The sequence below is a fragment of the Haematobia irritans genome, chromosome 5 (assembly GCF_050003625.1).
Source record: "Haematobia irritans isolate KBUSLIRL chromosome 5, ASM5000362v1, whole genome shotgun sequence".
In the NCBI taxonomy this organism is placed as follows: domain Eukaryota; kingdom Metazoa; phylum Arthropoda; class Insecta; order Diptera; family Muscidae; genus Haematobia; species Haematobia irritans.
The window spans coordinates 103,184,105-103,202,598 of NC_134401.1; the positions used below are offsets into that span (position 1 = coordinate 103,184,105).

Sequence of the window (18,494 nt, forward strand, 5' to 3'; positions counted from 1 at the left end):
TGTGTTGTTATCGATGTGAAGGATATAATAAAATAAATATTCTAGTTGAAAGAAAGACAAAGTTTTAATATAAAACTTACCAATTCTCTATTAAATTGTACGCTGAGGGGAAATATAAAAAGTTGTCCAAATTTATTTGGGTTACTCTGAAATTAAATATATATTTTTTACATTAATTAAAATTATTAAATAGGTTTCCAAAAAATCTAATGACAAAAATAATAATATGCATAAAAATATTATGGTTAACCCTAGCCAGTCATCATTTGTCATTTGACGACACGTAATTTCATTTTCGATTTAAAATGCATTTTAGTCTTTTGGAAAATGGTAAATTTAAGTTATACTAATTCGACCGTTTTATGAATTTTTGTGTTATACTACTTAAAACCAAATTGAATAAGAAAATAAATTCAAGTTTGGTTCACTTTTTCGCTCACGATGAAAATTATAGCGTCTTGAAATGAGCCGTAGTCAAAATGACGAAGGATGACGTTAATGTACAAAAAATAAGGATGACTGTACAGGGTTAAAAGAAAGTTAAGGAATCCTTACCAATTCACTATTAAATTACAAGCAAAGGAGTACTTAAAATTTTTCCAAATTTTTAAGGGGTTATTCTGAAATTAAATATTTGTTTTTTACATTAAAAATATAACATTGGTTTCCAAAAAATTTGATTAAAGAAATACTAACATAAGGTATTAAAAACCTGTAATTTTGATGATAAAAAGGTCATAAAAACGTAAATATTCTAGTTGAAAGAAAGTCAATTTTTAAAAGAAAACTTACCAATGCTCTATTTTTTAAATTTGTTTGAATCCATCTGGAGTTGCTCTGAAATTAAATATTGCTTTTACAACAAAGAAAAACATTAAACTGGTTTCCAAAAAAATTAATTAACAAATAATAATATACATAAAAAATATTCTTTTTAAAAGAAATCCATATTAAAAAAATACTTACCAATTTATGACTAAACTGTACGCTGAGATATAACAAAAATTTTCCAAATTCATCTGGAATTGAATATTAATTTTTTACATTGAATAATAAAAATTTCAATACACTTTCAATTTCAACATATTTTCCTAAATATTCTTAATAACTTTTTTCTAAACTACCGTTAATATATTAATAACTTTCATTTAAAGGTTTAATAAACAAACACCAATATATGTCTCAAAAATCCAAAATATTCCATGCCTTTATATTCCCTTGTTGCATACCTACTTAAAAGATGCAACAACCCACGCCAACGCCAATTGTACAACTGAAGCATGCCAAACAAAACCAAGCAAAGCCAAAACATCCCTACAACAACAAAAACACATGTGCCTTTATTGAAAACAACACCTCATCCAGACAAAAACCATCAACGAATAACAAACACACGCACACACAAACCACTAAATGAACAAAAATAAAAACAACCCCACGCTCATGTATACACAACAAAACTCAAGTAACATCATCTTTACATTAATCACATTCCACTATTCCGATAAAGATCTCTGTACTATGCATTAGTTCATCGCATCTGCTGACAATTTACTCTAAGAATAATATTCGTAAAGGCACACCAGTTTATGAACGATGAAACGTTTAACTTAAAGTTTGCAAAATTTTCATGAAATGTTATCTACCATTTTTGACGAAAATGTCTATAAATTTAATTACATGTGAACTAAAAATATTTCATTGGGTAATTTTTTACCAACAATTATTAACTATAGGAATTGTCAGTAAGAAATTGCTATCCACTTTCAAGTTCATTTTTCGTAAAAAAATATTTTCTCATACAAAAAAATCTTATAGTAAATTGCACTTATTATTTAGAAAATACTTTACATTTCACAAGTAGTTTTATAGCATGACAAACGAATTTTTAACTACCAGTTAAGAAATTTTTTAAGGAAATTTCCATCGTATTTTGTAGGCCATGAACTAAACGATTGCTACTTAGAATTTGTAAAATTTCCTTTCGAGTAGTTAATTTTCGTTGAAGATACGAAAAATGAACTAAAATTCTGGAAAATTCTTGTAATAAATTATTGTAAAAATCTTCTTAAATTTACGAGACACTTTTTTTTCTGTGTATAGAAATTTTTGTCAAGATTCTATTTCTATAGAAAAAATTGACACAATTTTATTTCCATAGAAAATTTTGTCAAAATTTTATTTCTATAGAACATTTTGCCAAACTGTTATTTCTATATAAAATTCTGTTGAAATTTTATTTCTATAGAAACTTTTGTCAAAATTTCATTTCTATGGAAAATTTTGTCACAATTTTATTTCTATAGAAAGTTTTGTCAAATTTTCATTTCTATGGAAAATTTTATCAAAATTTTATTTCTATGGAAAATTTTGTCAAAATTGTATGTCTCTACAAAAAATAGTCAAAATTTTATTTTTGTAGAAAATTTTGTCAACATTTTATTTCTATAGAAAATTTTGTCAATATTTAATTTTTTATATCTATAGAAAATTTTGTCAAAATTTTATCTATATGGAAAATTTTGTCAAAATTTTATTTCCGTAGAAAATTTTGTCAAAATTTTATTTCCGTAAAAGATTCTGTTAAAATTTTATTTCTATAGAAAACTTTGTCACAATTTTATTTCTATAGCAAATTTTATCATAATATTATTTCTATAGAAAAATTGTCCAAATTTTATTTCTATAGAAAATTTCGACAAAATTTAATTTCTATAGAGAGTTTTGTCAACATTTTATTTCTATAGAAATTTGGTCAACACTTTATTTCAATAGAAGAGTTTGTCAACAATTTATTTCTATAGAAGGGTTTGTCAAAATTTTATATTTATATACACTTTTGCCAAAACATTTTATTTCTATAAAAAATTTTGTCCAAATTTTATTCCTATAGAAAATTTTGTCAAAATTTTATTTCTATAGAAAATTCTGTTAAAATTTTATTTCTATAGAAAAATTTTGTCAACATTTATTTCTATAGAAAATGTGGTAAAATTTTATTTCTTTAGGAAAAATTGTCAAAAAAATTGTTTTCTATAGAAAATTTTGTCAAAATTTTATTTTTAAAATATTTCTATAGAAAATATTGTTAAGATGTTGTCAATTTTTTTTCTAATGGAAATTTGTGAAGTATCTTTTAGTTAAAATTGAGAATATTTTTTTTGGGGTTTGGAAAAATAGGCGTAAACCAAATTTAAAAGAAATTGTTATAGAGTTAAAATAAAGCCTTTCTGTAAAAGAAAATTTTTTGATGTATACTTTTTTTGTCGGTACATCTACCGACAATGCAATTGTAAATACAACTGGTAGATAACTTTTGGTAGTGTACACTTGTTTTACTATACACGGATGAAAAAGGATGTTTTTCATATGTTTGGCTATAGACATTATATGTTTGGAACACAAATTTTTAAACACAATATTTTTGAGTGCAAGCATATAATGTTCATAAACTAGCATAACATGTTTGGGACATATATGTTAATATGTTAGAACATATTATGTTTGGGACATAAAATGTTTGTAAATATAATATGCTTGGATGCAAACATATATTAATTTAGAAATAGCCTATAAACATATATGTGTTTAGTAGCTTGGAGCGCTATTTAACAGGGAGCGATATTGAATTAAGTTGGTGGTTGTTGCTTGTTATTACAAAATTAACATTTTATTTTTCCTTGGGCAATTGATCAGCTACTTCTTTGATCCTTACAAACTGTGTGGTCCGCTGTTCGAATCCCCGTCCGGCAAAAGGTAAAATTAAAATAAAAAAAAAAATCATACAATTGAATAATTTCTTCTACAATGTTTGTATTACAGAAAAAGGTGCTAAGAACTAAAAACTCTCGTGGAAGTGAGAAAGATGTGGGGGAATATACAATTGGGCAGAAACAAAATTTTGAGTATTCAGGTCGAAAACCTATGTTGTTAGCACCTACACTGGTAGAAAAAGTTTCGTTAATACGATGAATTTCTACGTTGTATTAACGAAATTCTTCATTAAAAGTCAGCCAACGTAGCATTTCGTTAGAACAACGTAATTTTACGTTATATTTACGAAACCATTTATGGAATACATTTCGTAGTATTAACGAATAATTACGTTGCTATTACGTAGCTTTTTCGTTGTATTAACGAATATTATTCGTTGTATGAATGAAATGTATTCATTGTATGGATGCAGCTTATACGTTGTATGAACGAAAATAATTCATTGTATGAACCCAGTTTTTTCATTGTATGAATGAAAGGCGAACGTTGTATAAATGAACGCAAACGTTATATTAATGAAACCCAACCAATTATTGCATATGAATGTAGTCATTGGTAGTGTATTATTTTTTGTTAAGATCTTTGAAATATGATTTATATAAACTAGGAAATAATATTTATTGATAAATTAAGTAATTTAATAATCATATATTGTGACTTTCACTTAAGAAAAAAAGCCCTTTATGTATTTCTTAGACCAAATGATAATTGTATCGCCGTGTCCATTTATCCAATTTTTTTGCAATTGTTCCGCCTTCTTCATCTGAAAGTTCACTTCCCCGGGGCATTTTCACTAAAGATTAAAAATTTATACTAAATTTCTTGCGAATATACAAAAAACACCAATTTAACTCACCCACCATCTATGTTTATTATTCACAACGAAACTGTAATGAGCCTGTGCACTCTTCAGCGAAAAGAACGTAAATGTTGTTAAGGTTTGCCCATCAGACAAGTTTTCTGTTGAACTTTTTACCGTTTGTTTTTCAAGACGCACACGCAAACATGTGCTTATTGCCATGCTTACATGTGTATGTACAAATTACATAGACGCTACACAGTGTTGCCAACTCCCCAAGGCCAAAAAGCACCAAAAATATAATATAAATTCTAACATATCACCTTCCACCACAAAATCGAAAATTAAATGCTCTACTAAAAAAAAAAAAACCTTCCGAAGATGTATTATAGAAAATTTGTGAATTGAATTTTAAGAAGTTAAGGTGGGTATTAAGATCGAGTTTAGTTGCTAAAATAGTCATTTTTTCACAATTACTTTTCTTTCATAATTCATTTTAAGGAATACAAACTTTGTGAAAATTTGCTTTTGCCCTGCCAGCATTTCAAAGTTCCATTTCATCCTCATCGCTACCACAGACTCGTAAATGTCACCACAACAATCGCGAACTGTGATGGGGGGAGCATATCAAAAAGTACAAAATGTACATGAAAGTATTTTGCCATCACTACTGTTAGAAGAGCCATTTTATTTTTTGTGAAACGCCAAGCGCAACCAGCTTGTTATATTTTATTTAAATAAAAACAAAAATAAAGTTCTGAAAACATAGATATTACGCTTAAAATTGTGAAAGGTATATGGTGAACAATTTTCGACTTTCCAAATAGAATGAAGTGATCGTTTTTCAAATATTTTTCCAGGCACGCTGTCTCCATCGAAAATAAACAAACTGGCTGATAGACGCTGCAATATGTAACTTGCTACTTAAAACTCAACATCATTCTTTTATTAATGCAAAAAATTATGTTAAATGTGATGAGATAAACAGAAAAATGTTATATTTATAAGAAATTATAAATGTTTAACCAAATCACTAAACATCTACACAATCGTGTTTTACTTGACCACAATGATTCTTCTACAATTACCTTAAAATGCACTTTTTCTGATAGTTTGCAGGGGTTCTTATTGGCGTCCTTCGAAATTGATCTAAATAGGCACCTAATAATTGCACTGATGAGAAACTTTTTCGTAGTAACTTGGCGTGGTACAACTTCTAAATAGTGACGGCGCTTTTCCGACGAGTTTTTGATGTCGTATATGATTGTTTTCGACGTAGTGGGGATTCTCAGAAGCGCCCCCAAATTCAAAAAATGTTGGCAGGGTGGCTATTCCCCATCAAGTTATAATAAAATTTGCAGCAAATATGCATAATTTTATGCCTTTTTTACTGATATAGTTTTCACTTTAGATGCAAAACTCGAACTTAGCACTCACCATTATGAACCGCTATTCAAGTATACACTTTGATCAGTTTTAATGCTTTCGTCCAATTCATTTTGATCAGTGATGTTTTTCAACTTTCAAAATATTAATATATGGAAGGAGTCTATTGCTTATTTCAGTTGTGCGTGCTTTTGTGAATTTAATAAAACGTTTTTACCCTGCCAACATTTTTTGAATTTGGGGACTCTTTTGAGAATCCCCACTACGTCGAAAACAATCATATACGACATCAAAAACTCGTCGGAAAAGCGCCGTCACTGTTGAGAAGTTGTACCACGCCAAGTTACTACAAAAATGTTTCGCATGAGTGCAATTATTAGGTGCCTTTATAGATCAATTTAGAACGACGCCAATAAGGGACCCTCCAAACAATCAGAAAAAGTGCATTTTAAGATAGTTGTAAAAGAATCATTGTGGTCGAGTAAAACACGTTTGTTTAGATATTTATTAATTTGATTAAACATTTACAAATTCTTAAAAATATAACATTTATACCACTATCACATTACATTTAACATAATTTTTGGCATTAATGATGATGTTGAGTTACAAGTAGCGAGTTACATGTTGCTGCGTCTATCAACCAGTGTTTTTATTCCATGGAGGCGCAGCGTGTCTGTAAAATATCTGAAAAACAATCACTTTATTCCATTTGGAAAATCACCAAATTGTTCACCAATATACCTTTCACAATTTTAAGCGTATAATCTATGTTTTCAGAACTTTATTTTCGTTTTTATTTAATTAAAATATAACAAGCTGGTTGCGCACAAAAAAATGGCTTTTTTAACAGTAGGGATGGCAAATTACTTGCATGTACTTTTTGATGTACCTTTTCATGATGGTTGAAGTGACATTTACGAGTCTGTGGTAACGATGAGGTTGAAATGGAACTTTGAAATGCTGGCAGGGTAATGACATCTTTACCAAATTCAAAAATTCGACACTCATCGCTCGACTTTCCTACAGAATACCCTAAATAACAATATTAATTAAAAAATAATCAATACCAACTTCATAACAAATTCTATATTTGGCAATAAATTTGAGTTTCTTCGGCTCTTGAAAGTCTAATCAAAAATTTTGTATCAATTAAACTTAATACTGTTCAAAATAAAAAAAGCACTAAAAGCACTAAATGAAAATGCCAGAAAGCACCAAGTTGGTGCTTTTTTTGAAAAGGCACCAAAAAGGCAATTTGGTGCTTTTTAGAAATCAAAAAGCACTAAATTTGGTGCTAAAAGCACCAAATTGGCAACACTGACGCTACAGACGTATTAGAGAGAGAGAGAGTATGGAGAGACGTTTTAGATAGAGAGGCAGAAATACTCAAACTCCCATTCGTATTATTAATGAACATATTTCATTAATATGACGAAATATGACAATTTAAAATTTATTTTTTAACGATCCATATCATTGTATTAACGATCGCTTTCGTTTTACAAATGAAATTTTCAATTCCAGTTTCGGAGTATATAAAACGACTATTTTAAAGGCTAAAAGTTTCCAAAAGTTACTCTCTATGTGCAAATGATTATAATAATTCCATCTTGGAAAACTGTTTATTCTAATTCTTGAAAAAATTACAAAGTTAATATTCGTAATATTAACGAAACGTGTTTCATTAATATAACGAAAAACCAAAACACAAAATTGTCTTTTAACGATTGATTTCGTTGTATTAACGATCACTTTCGTTCTTATAACGAAACATTTCGTAATATTAACGAAAAATAATCAACGACGCCCGTTCGTTAATAGTACGAAACGTTTTTCTACCAGTGTATGTTACCTGTTTATTTTCATAATTCATTATGATTGTAAATATATAAATAAATAAATAAAATTTTGAGCACAATATTGTTTGGGAGAATTTTGTTTAAGCATATAATATTTTTGGGTGCAAAATGCTTCCAAACATATTATATGTTCACATAATAACATATTGTTTTTTGGAAGACAATATTATTGAATTTGGATGCAAAAATACAAAATGTTTCGAACTTAGACTACCCAAACATATATTGTTTAGACCAATATGCTTTCAAACATATTATATATTGGAAGAGATCAAACATATAAATGTTTGGGCAATACCTAAAAATATATATGCTTGAAGCAAAATATGTTTGGGAGTATATGTTACAGAAGCGATTTTTTGTGAGCGTGTAGATAATTAAATTTGATCCACCCTAGTATTGTGCCTCTTAAGATTACAGAAATTTATTTCATGTTGAAGAAATTGCACAGCTGGCAGTTTTGGCTTTGTGAGAAATATTTTATTTCTTATTGTAAAATATTCGACTATCATTTCTTGCTCATATCAATCATCAAAATGTCATTTGGGTAATATACCTGTGTCGAAATCGTTTAAATTTTTTTGAGATAGTTTCTCTTAAAAAGAAACATCATATATTTTTCGGACGAATATCTTAGGAGCATAATAATTTTTCGGATTCCCATTAAATGTTCTCTTTTATAATAGTAAAATTGCTTCTATCTTGCGAGTTCAATGGTTGTTAGTGTAAACATTTTCCCATGGAAATCTTATTAAGAGATTTTCTTTTACTCAATTCATGGCACGCACTCAATTCAATTGGATATTTTTGGACATTTCGACAGCATTTTGTGTTTACAGGTTAATGACTTAATGAGGAAGTGAATCTGACTGCCGAAACTTAGTGGTTTTTATTTTCCTAACTCATGTATCCATTTTTACGGAACTCATCAAACACAAGCAAATACATTTTCGCATTTTATTCTCTATTTTTAATAGAAACTTAGCATTTGGCAGAGTTTGTATGTGTGTTCAAAAAGCATGTCCATCTTATTTGTGACGAAGAGTAATGGACATGCCAAACGGAACCTACAGAACAGTTCGGCCTATTTCGTAAAAGCTTTAATAGGTGGACCTGTAGGAATTATCTTCGGCAAATATATTCAGTGGCATGCGTCAATTAACTCGATCCTTAAAATTGTAGATTCATGGTAATTATGACCTTAATTATTTTATTGTATTATATCATTATCGAACGGTCATCTTTATTATTCAATTCCAATGAAATAGCAAATGTATTATATTGAAAAATGGTGTTGCTGTGGAACATGCATCCCACAGCTTTATCTTGGTAAATTAGATGGTAAATTAGCAGCACTGACCGAACTGAAACAGAGAATGAAACCGACCCATTTTTGTCGGCGGCTGCCACTAAATTTTTACCTCCGGCGGCGGTTTGACGGCTAGTTGATGCTATTAATATTTGTGATTGATTTTTGTTTCAATTAAAAAATTTGTTGAATCAATTGAATATCTTTGAAAACTCAATAAAAATTTTAATTGGAAAAATTCTCGTGGAGTTTTTTCTGTGCAGAGAATGGAGATGATCAATTTTTTTCTGCGACGCACAGTGGTTCCAAATCGCTTTATTATACCCACCAGCATAGAATGGTGATGGGGGTATAATAAGTTTGTCATTCCGTGTGTAACACATCGAAATATCGATTTCCGACTATATAAAGTATATATATTCTTGATCAAGGAGAAATTCTAAGACGATATAAGCATATCCGTCTGTCTGTCTGTTGCAATCACGCTAAAGCCTTCAATAATGGCGCTATCATCCTGAAATTTGACACAGATTCGTTTTTTGTTTGCAGACAGGTCAAGTTCGAAGATGGGATATATCGGTCCAAGTTTTGATATAATCCCCATATAAACCGATTTCCCGATTTGGGGTCTTGAGCTTATAACAATTATATACGGCCGTAAGTTCGGCCAGGCCGAAACATATGTACCCTCCATCATGGATTGCGTAGAAACTTCTTCTAAACACTGCCATCCACAATCGAATTACTTAAGTTGCGGCAACGCTTGCCGATGGCAAGGTATCTTAAAACCTCCTGACACCATCTTCTAAATTTTATGTAAGTCCATACGTGGTATATATTAAATCAAAAAAGATCGATCCAATACGTATATAATTCAGTTTGACAAAGTAGACATAAAATTTTGACAAATTTTCTATAGAAATAAAATTTTCACAAAATTTTCTATAGAAATAAAAATATTGACAAAATTTTCTATAGAAATAAAATCATGGTAGATTATTTTTGGCTCGAGTGGCAACCATGATTATGAACCGATATGGACCAATTTTTGTGTGATTGGACCAATTTTGGTATGGTTGTAAGTGACCATATACTAACACCACGTTCCTAATTTGAACCGGATCGGATGAATTTTGCTCCTCCAAGAGGCTCCGGAGGCCAAATCTGGAGATCGGTTTATATGGGGTCTATATATAATTATGGACCGATGTGGACCAATTTTTGCACGATTGTTAGAGACCATATACCAACACCATGTACCAAATTTCAGCCGGATCGGATGAAATTTTCTTCTCTTTGAGGCTCCGCAAGCCAAATCTGGGGATCGGTTTATATGGGGGCTATATATATAATTATGGACCGATGTGTACCAATTTTTGCATGGTTATTAGAGACCATATACCAACATCATGTACCAAATTTCAGCCGGATCGGATGAAATTTGCTTCTTTTAGGCTCCGCAAGCCAAATCTGGGGATCGGTTTATATGGGGGCTATATATATAATTATGGACCGATGTGGACCAATTTTTGCATGGTTGTTAGAGACCATATACCAACACCATATACCAAATTTCAGCCGGATCGGATGAAATATGCTTCTGTTAGAGGCTCCACAAGCCAAATCTGAGGGCCCCTTTATATGGGGGCTATACGTAAAGGTAGACCGATATGGCCCATTTTCAATACCATCCGACCTACATCGATAACAACTACTTGTGCCAAGTTTCAAGTCGATAGCTTGTTTCGTTCGGAAGTTAGCGTGATTTCAACAGACGGACGGACGGACGGACATGCTTAGATCGACTCAGAATTTCACCACGACCCAGAATATATATACTTTATGGGGTCTTAGAGCAATATTTCTATGTGTTACAAACGGAATGACAAAGTTAATATACCCCCATCCTATGATGGAGGGTATAAAAACCGTAGTATTTATCCAATTTGCTTGAAATTAAAAATCTAATTGAGGACCATAAAAAGGTGTGCCGAAAATGGTGCCCATCGGTACATGTTTTGGTATAGCCCCCATATAGACCGATCTCCCGTTTTTGCTTCTTGGGCGTCTAGAAACTCTATTTTTCTGAAATTTAAAATCTAGAGTTATTTTAGGACCATAAAGAGGTGTGTCGAAAATGGTGAGTGTCGGTCCATGGTTTGGTATAGCCCCCATATAGACCGATCTCCCGATTTTGCTTCTTGGGCGTCTAGAAACTGTATTTATTACCCGATTTGCCTGAAATTGGAAATCTAGATGTATTTTGGGACCCCAAATATGTGTGCCGAAATTGAGGTGTATCGGTCCATTTTTTGATATAACCCCCATATAGACCGATCTCTCGATTTTACTTCGTGGGCGTCTAGAGACTATATTTTCTAGCCGATTTGCTCTAAATTGAAAATAAAAGGTATTTTAAGATCACAAATAGGTGTGTCGCAAATGGTGCCTATTGGTCTATATTTTGGTTTGGCCCCCATATAAAAGGACTATAAAGAGGTGTGTCGAAAATGGTCCGTATCGGTCCATGTTTTGATATAGCCCCTATATAGACTGATCTCCCTTTTGTACTTCTTGGGCTTCTAGAATTCGTAGTTAGAAATATCCCAAGTAATTCGATTGTGGATGACCGTCTTTCGTATAACTTTGTACGCATGATACATAAGATACGGCCTTATTTACTTGCTTTTTTGATACCACATTAATGAAAGTTTTCTTTATGCGGGAACTCAGGAAATTAAAAAAAATGCAGGAATGGGAACAATCCCAAGAAAAAATCCTATTTATTAGTCATCACTCTTCATTTTTTATGGCGGTATTTTTTTCGATTAAAAAATTAGCAGCACCCAAAAATTTATTAATCAATCACTTAATTAATTAATTTATTAATTAACTTTTGACCGAATGAATCATTAAATTATTTAGTAAATATTAAAAAATATATATATATTGGTGATATTTTTTTCTATGTAGAGTATCATATAATCACCTTTGCCGGGCTTAAGCTTTTTCATAATACTTTTATACTGAAATTATAAAAAAAAATGGTTACATAAACCATTTTCAATAGATATTTTAATCACGAAAGAAAAATATCAGTAATATACTGAATGATGTTTTCTTAAAATGTGGCTATGAAAAAAGTTTTGCTTTGGGTGAAAAATTTCCCATTGGGTCTTTCAAAAAAAAATGTTTGTTTTGCTTACACGTTGCCTGTAGATAAACGAAAAAGACCTATCCCAAAATAACTTTGGTTGACCTAAAACAACAACTCTTGACACACACGCTCGCTGCACGCAAATAGCAGAGGGAGAGCAGAAGAACACAAAAAAAAGAAAATCTTAAGCAAACAGCAGATAACGAGAATGCTCACTTCGAGTGATGAAAAGGCCGCAGCACGCATCTGATTTTAGGAATGAATGAAACGAACAAAAAACTAAACAGATAATCGGAAATGGTAAAATCACATAAAACTGAGATACAAAAACCATTTGAACTATTATTGCAACAAATACATAGCATGAGGAAAAAAAATCAAATTATATTTTATTTCGAAGCAGTAAAATAACCAGATTTAGTTTAGCAGGACCGAAGCTAATGTACCCTACATCATCGATTCAAAAGTTTTAGGTTTTTAAAGCTAAATAAAACAAATCTAGCGATTGATCTCCGTAAGGACTATATGCATTGGGGTAGGTAGCACGGTTACCACAAGTGGTAGAATTCTAAAAAAAAATAATAGATGATTTTTTAAAGTTTGGTGAAAAAAAATTCTATTTTCTACAGAAATAAAATTTTGAAAAAATTTTCTATAGAAATAAAATTTTGACAAAATTTTCTACAGAAATAAAATTTTGAAAAAATTTTCTATAGAAATAAAATTTTGAAAAAAAAAAAATCTATAGAAATAAAATTTTGACAAAATTTTCTATAGAAATAAAATTTTGACGAAATATTCTATAGAAATAAAATTTTGAAATAATGTTCTATAGAAATAACATTTTGACAACATTTTCTATAGAAATAAAATTTTGACAAATTTTTCTATAGAATAAAATTTTTCAAATAAAATTTTGACAAAATGTTCTATAGAAATAAAATTTTCGATAGAAATGAAATTTTGACGAACTTTTCTAAAGAAATACAATTTTGACAAAATTTTCTAAAGAAATAAAATTTTGACTAAATTGTCTATAGAAACAAAATTTTGAGAAAATTTTCTATAGAAGTAAAAATATGACAAAATTTTCTATAGAAATCAAATGTTGACAAAATTTCTCTATAGAAATAAAAGATTGACAAAATTTTCTAGAGAAATAAAATTTTGACAATCTTTACTATAGAAATGAAATTTTTACAAAATTGTCTAGAGAAATAAAATTTTAACAAATTTTTCTATAGAAATAAAATTTTAACAAATTTTTCAATTAAATTTTGGCAATCTTTTCCATAGAAATAAAATTTTGACCAAATTCCTATAGAAATAAAATTCTCATAAAATTGTCTAGAGATTTAAAATTTTGACAAACTTTTCAATAGAAATACAATCTTCACAAAATTTTCTAGAGAAATAAAATTTTGACAAACTTTTCTATAGAAGTAAAATTTTGACAAAATTTTCTAGAGAAATAACGTTTAGACAAACTTTTCTATAGAAATAAAATTTTGACATAATTTTATAGAGAAATAAAATTTTGACAAACTTTTTAATAGAAATACAATTTTTACAAAATTTTCTAGAGAAATATAATTTTGACAAACTTTTCTATAGAAATAAAATTTTGACAATCTTTCCTATAGAAATGAAATTTTGACAAAATTTTCTATAGAAATAACATTTTTGGCAAAATTTTCTTGATAAATACAATTTTTACAAAATTTTTCTATAGAAATAAAATTTTTAAAATCTTTCCTATAGAAATAAAATTTTTGGCAAAATTTTCTAGAGAACTAAAATTTTGACAAACTTTTCAATAGAAATAAAATTTTTGACAACATTTTCTATACAAATAACATTTTTGACAATATTTGCTATACAAATAACATTTTGAAAAAGTTTTCTATAAAAAGAAAAAAACAACATTGACAAAATTTTATATAGAAATAAAATTTTGACAAAATTTTCTATAGAAATAAAATCTTGACAAAATTGTCTAGAGAAATGAAATTTTGACAAAATTGTCAAGAGAAATAAAATGTTGACAATTTTTTCCTAAAGAAATAAAATTTTTGCAAAATTTTCTAGAGAAATAAAATTTTGGCAAACTTTTCAATAGAAATAAAATTTTTGACAACATTTTCTATACAAATAAAATTTTTGACAATATTTTCTATACAAATAACATTGTGAAAAAATTTTCTATAGAAGAAAAACTTGACAAAATTTTCTAGAGAAATAAAATTTTGACAACATTTTCTATAGAAATAAGTTTTTGACAACATTTTCTATACAAATAAAATTTTGACAACATTTACTATAGAAATAAAATTTTGACAAAATTTTCTATAGAAATAAAGTTTTGACAAAATTTTCTATAGAAATAAACTTTTGACAAATTTTCCTATAGAAATAAAATTTTGACAAAATTGTTTATAAAAACACAATTTTGAGAAAATTTTCCATAAAAATTTAACAAAACTTTCTATAGAAGTCAAATATTGACAAAATTTCTATAGGAATAAAATTTTAACAAATTTTTCTAGAGAACTAAAATATTGCCAATCTTTCTTATAGAAATAAAGTTTTGACAAACTTTTCAATAGAAGTAAAATTTTGACAAAATTTTCTAGAGAAATAACATTTAGACAAACTTTTCTATAGAAAAAAAATTTTGACAAAATTTTCTATACAAATAAATTTTTGACAAAATTTACTATAAAAATAAAATTTTGACACACTTTTCAATAGAAGTAAAATTTTGACACACTTTTCAATAGAAATAAAATGTTGGCCAAAATTTTCTGGAGAAATAACATTTAGACAAACTTTTCGATAGAAATAAAATTTTGACAAAAATTTCTAGTGAAAAAAAATTTTCTATAGAAATAAATTTTTGACAAAATTTTCTATAAAAAAAAGGTGACAATATTTTTTATAGAAATAAAATTTTGGCCAAATTTTCTATAGAAATAAAAAATTACCAATCTTTCCTATAGAAATAAAATTTTGACAAACTTTTCAATAGAACTAAAATTTTGACAAAATTTTCTAGAGAAATAACATTTAGACAAAATTTTCTATAAAAATAAAATTTTGACAAAATTTTCTAGAGAAATAAAATTTTTAACAAAAATTTTAATAGAAATACAATTTTTACAAAGTTTTCTAGAGAAATTTTGACAAACTTTTCTATAGAAATAAAATTTTGACGATCTTTCCTATAGAAATGAAATTTTGACAAAATTTTCTATAGAAATAACATTTTTGGCAAAATTTTCTAGAGAAATAAAATTTTGACAAAATTTTCTAGATAAATACAATTTTGACAAATTTTTCTAGAGAAATAAAATTTTGAAAATCTTTCCTATAGAAATAAGATTGTTGGCACAATTTTCTACAGAAATAAAATTTTGACAAACTTTTCAATAGAATTTTTTTTTCCTTGTCCAAAAGTCGATAAACTTTTCAATGAAGACGTGTTCTTATAATTAAGTGATTGGACTTAAAAATGGGTATCATAACATGAAAGAAAACAGTTTTGGGCTATGGTCAACTTGACTTTAATAATTCAGAAAAGTTCTTTAAAATTAATGAAATTGTCTTTAAATTTGTTGTCTTGTTGCAAAGCAAAAAATCGTTCAAAAATAGGACATGTTTTTCAACACATTATTTTAAAGACGTTTTTACTTGAAAAATAGCATAATTCCTACTGGAACTCGTGTCTGAATTTTGAAAAAAAGTTGTCGAAAACTTGTTTTTAAAGGACTTTGATAGCATATGAAGAAAAATGCTGAAAAAACGAAAAAAAAATAAAATTCCTAAAGTCACCCTATGAGAAATTGGTGCAAATTGCCACTGGCGGACCTACTATAGAACTGGTACCTGTGCTCCAGTTAGTTACAATTTTTAAATAGTCGTTGTTCAGGTTGACACCCTGTTAGATTTAAGTTTTTATGAATTGTAAAATACACCCCTGCACTTTATAACGATGTTTGAAAAAATGGCATATAATTGAACGAAAGTTGCTCTCACTTTCAATCTCTCTCTCTCATATACCCGAAGGTACGATGACCCCCGCCAAATAAATTCAATTTTAATTTATTAAAAAAAAAAAAAACAAAAGTTAATTGCGTTTTTATTTGTTTTCCCCCTCATTGATAAATTATTTTATTTAATTCCCCGCCTTTTCAGTCGTAATTTATTTATCCCCGCACTCGCTTGATATTAAAATCTTAGATCCATTAAGATTTTAATATCAAGCATTTTCATATTTAGAGAAATAAAATTATCAGAATAACCTATTGTTCGACATATCTCAAAAGTTTTTTTTTCATTTCGGGTTCGATTGGGATGCCCAAATAGATGAGTTCATAATGACATTGGCCAGCTTTACGGCTATTTAACCCCTTCTGGGTAAAATTTAAGATTGACTGTTTTATAATTATGAAAGAGAGCAAAAAAAGAAATCTAATGCAATGATTAACTCAAAACAGCAAAATATTGACATTGGCCCTTTTAGCACCAAGTCACAGACATGTTTGCAAAGCAGAATACACTAAAAAAATATAGTCGTGAGGTCAAAGTTTTGATGTCTTTAAAATACGAATGCAAATTTTGCTTTGCATAGAAGACGCATTTCTCTAATATAAAGTTTTTTCCTTGTCCAAAAGTCGATAAACTTTTCAATGAAGTCGTATTGTCCTTATAATTAAATGATTTCACTTACAAATGGGTATCATAACATGAAAGATAAAATGTTTGGGCTAAGGTCAACTTGACTTTAATAATTCAGAAAAATTCTTTAAATTTAATGAAATTGTCTTTAAATTTTTTGTCTTTTTGCATTTTGACTACAAAGCACTGAAACTTCACTGTAGTTCGTTTAAAATTTGTTTATATTCGATCATTATTTTAAGTAGGCAATATATGATCTCAACACTATTCTTTCTATTTGTCCAACAACACTCAATGTAGCGTAAAAAAAAATAAAAAAATGCTCAACTAGTGGAAGAAAAAGCATGAATCGTAACCAGACGAAGAAAACTTTAAAAATAATCAGTCGCTAAATTGCAGCCAAACACTGAACTTTACAGAAAAAAATCACAAATTCTACACAAAGTGATCGCAATCAAATAAGCAAAGTGAATTAATTTACATAAATTATAAAAATATACATAGAATGTAAAAGCAAGCTTCTGGAAAAAATCAATAAATTAATTTAGTGAATATTCACAAGGGAATTGCAGATTCTTAAAAATAAACAAATAATTCGCAAATTGGTTACAAATTTTCCACCTAAAAAAAAAACGATCCCTGTTATGCAATAAAATTTCATAAAAATGTAACAAGATTCTTTTCCGAAAGATACCCATTTCATGTGGAAATATCTTTAAAAAGTAAAAAAAACAAACAAAATATACCGGCCCCAAACAAAAATTTTTGAGTTTATTCTCAGTTAACCAAATATATCAAAAGACATCTCAAAAATTCATACATTTTATATATTTTCGAAATAAAATTTTCAAAAAAAAACAAAAAATAAAAAAAAGTTCACTAAAATCTCTTAAGAAAGAAATTTAAAAAAACAAATCAAAGCATCTCTTAAAGTGAAACCACTGCAATCTCTTTGTGATAAGAGCGAGAAGAGTAAATCATAACAAAAATCAAAATAGTTCTCTTTTATTGAGCATGCCACGTGTTGTGAGCTAAAGAGAGCGAGAGTACAAAATCAAAACAAACAAAAACGATTAAGTTTATTGTGTAGAATATAATTCAACTGTAACAGCAACAACAAAAACAGCAGCCATCAAAATGCCAGAACCAAATTTTCTAGCGATGTATTCGTTTAACGCAGAACCTCCAAAGAAGGCACCCATCATTAAGTTGTCATGTGGTATTGGAGATACCGATGGTTTTCCAGCCTTTGATGTTGACTCCGATGCATATGCAGTAAAAGATGACTCAACATGGGGTTTTCTAATTACCGGAGGCGCAGAGTTTCATATGCCTTTGACAGTGTTTCAGGTAAGCAGGAAATTAAAAAAAAAAAAATCAAATTAAAAAAATATGCATTTAATTTAACTTATATTGCTTGATATTAATTTAAAATACAGTAGTGAATATACAGTACACGCAGAGAAGGAATATGAACACCACAAAAATGTTGTCTTTAAATTCGTCTGATCGAATTTTGATATATTTGAA

The 18,494-nt window shown here is 28.6% G+C and overlaps 1 protein-coding gene and 2 long non-coding RNA genes across 4 annotated transcripts in view; 1 reads left to right on the forward strand and 2 right to left on the reverse strand.

The window, feature by feature from the left end:
* Nucleotides 1–4,323: 4,323 nt before the first annotated feature.
* Nucleotides 4,324–4,821, reverse strand: LOC142238000 (uncharacterized). Its single transcript, XR_012722610.1, has 2 exons — nucleotides 4,631–4,821; nucleotides 4,324–4,567 (listed from the first exon to the last, which is right to left on the reverse strand). It is a non-coding gene; the product is annotated as an uncharacterized LOC142238000 (long non-coding RNA).
* Nucleotides 4,822–6,430: 1,609 nt separating this feature from the next.
* On the reverse strand, nucleotides 6,431–6,930 carry LOC142240672 (uncharacterized). The gene is made up of 2 exons (XR_012723350.1): nucleotides 6,704–6,930; nucleotides 6,431–6,646 (listed from the first exon to the last, which is right to left on the reverse strand). It is a non-coding gene; the product is annotated as an uncharacterized LOC142240672 (long non-coding RNA).
* Nucleotides 6,931–17,337: 10,407 nt separating this feature from the next.
* LOC142238502 (uncharacterized) overlaps nucleotides 17,338–18,494 on the forward strand; it is a 63,712-nt gene continuing 62,555 nt past the window's right edge. The window contains exon 1 of one of the 2 annotated variants that reach the window (XM_075310170.1): nucleotides 17,338–18,314. In XM_075310170.1, the coding sequence (XP_075166285.1) occupies nucleotides 18,102–18,314 (213 nt within the window). In that variant the 5' untranslated portion in view covers nucleotides 17,338–18,101. The remainder of the gene's footprint in view (nucleotides 18,315–18,494) is intronic. The other variant, XM_075310171.1, reaches the window with a different exon arrangement.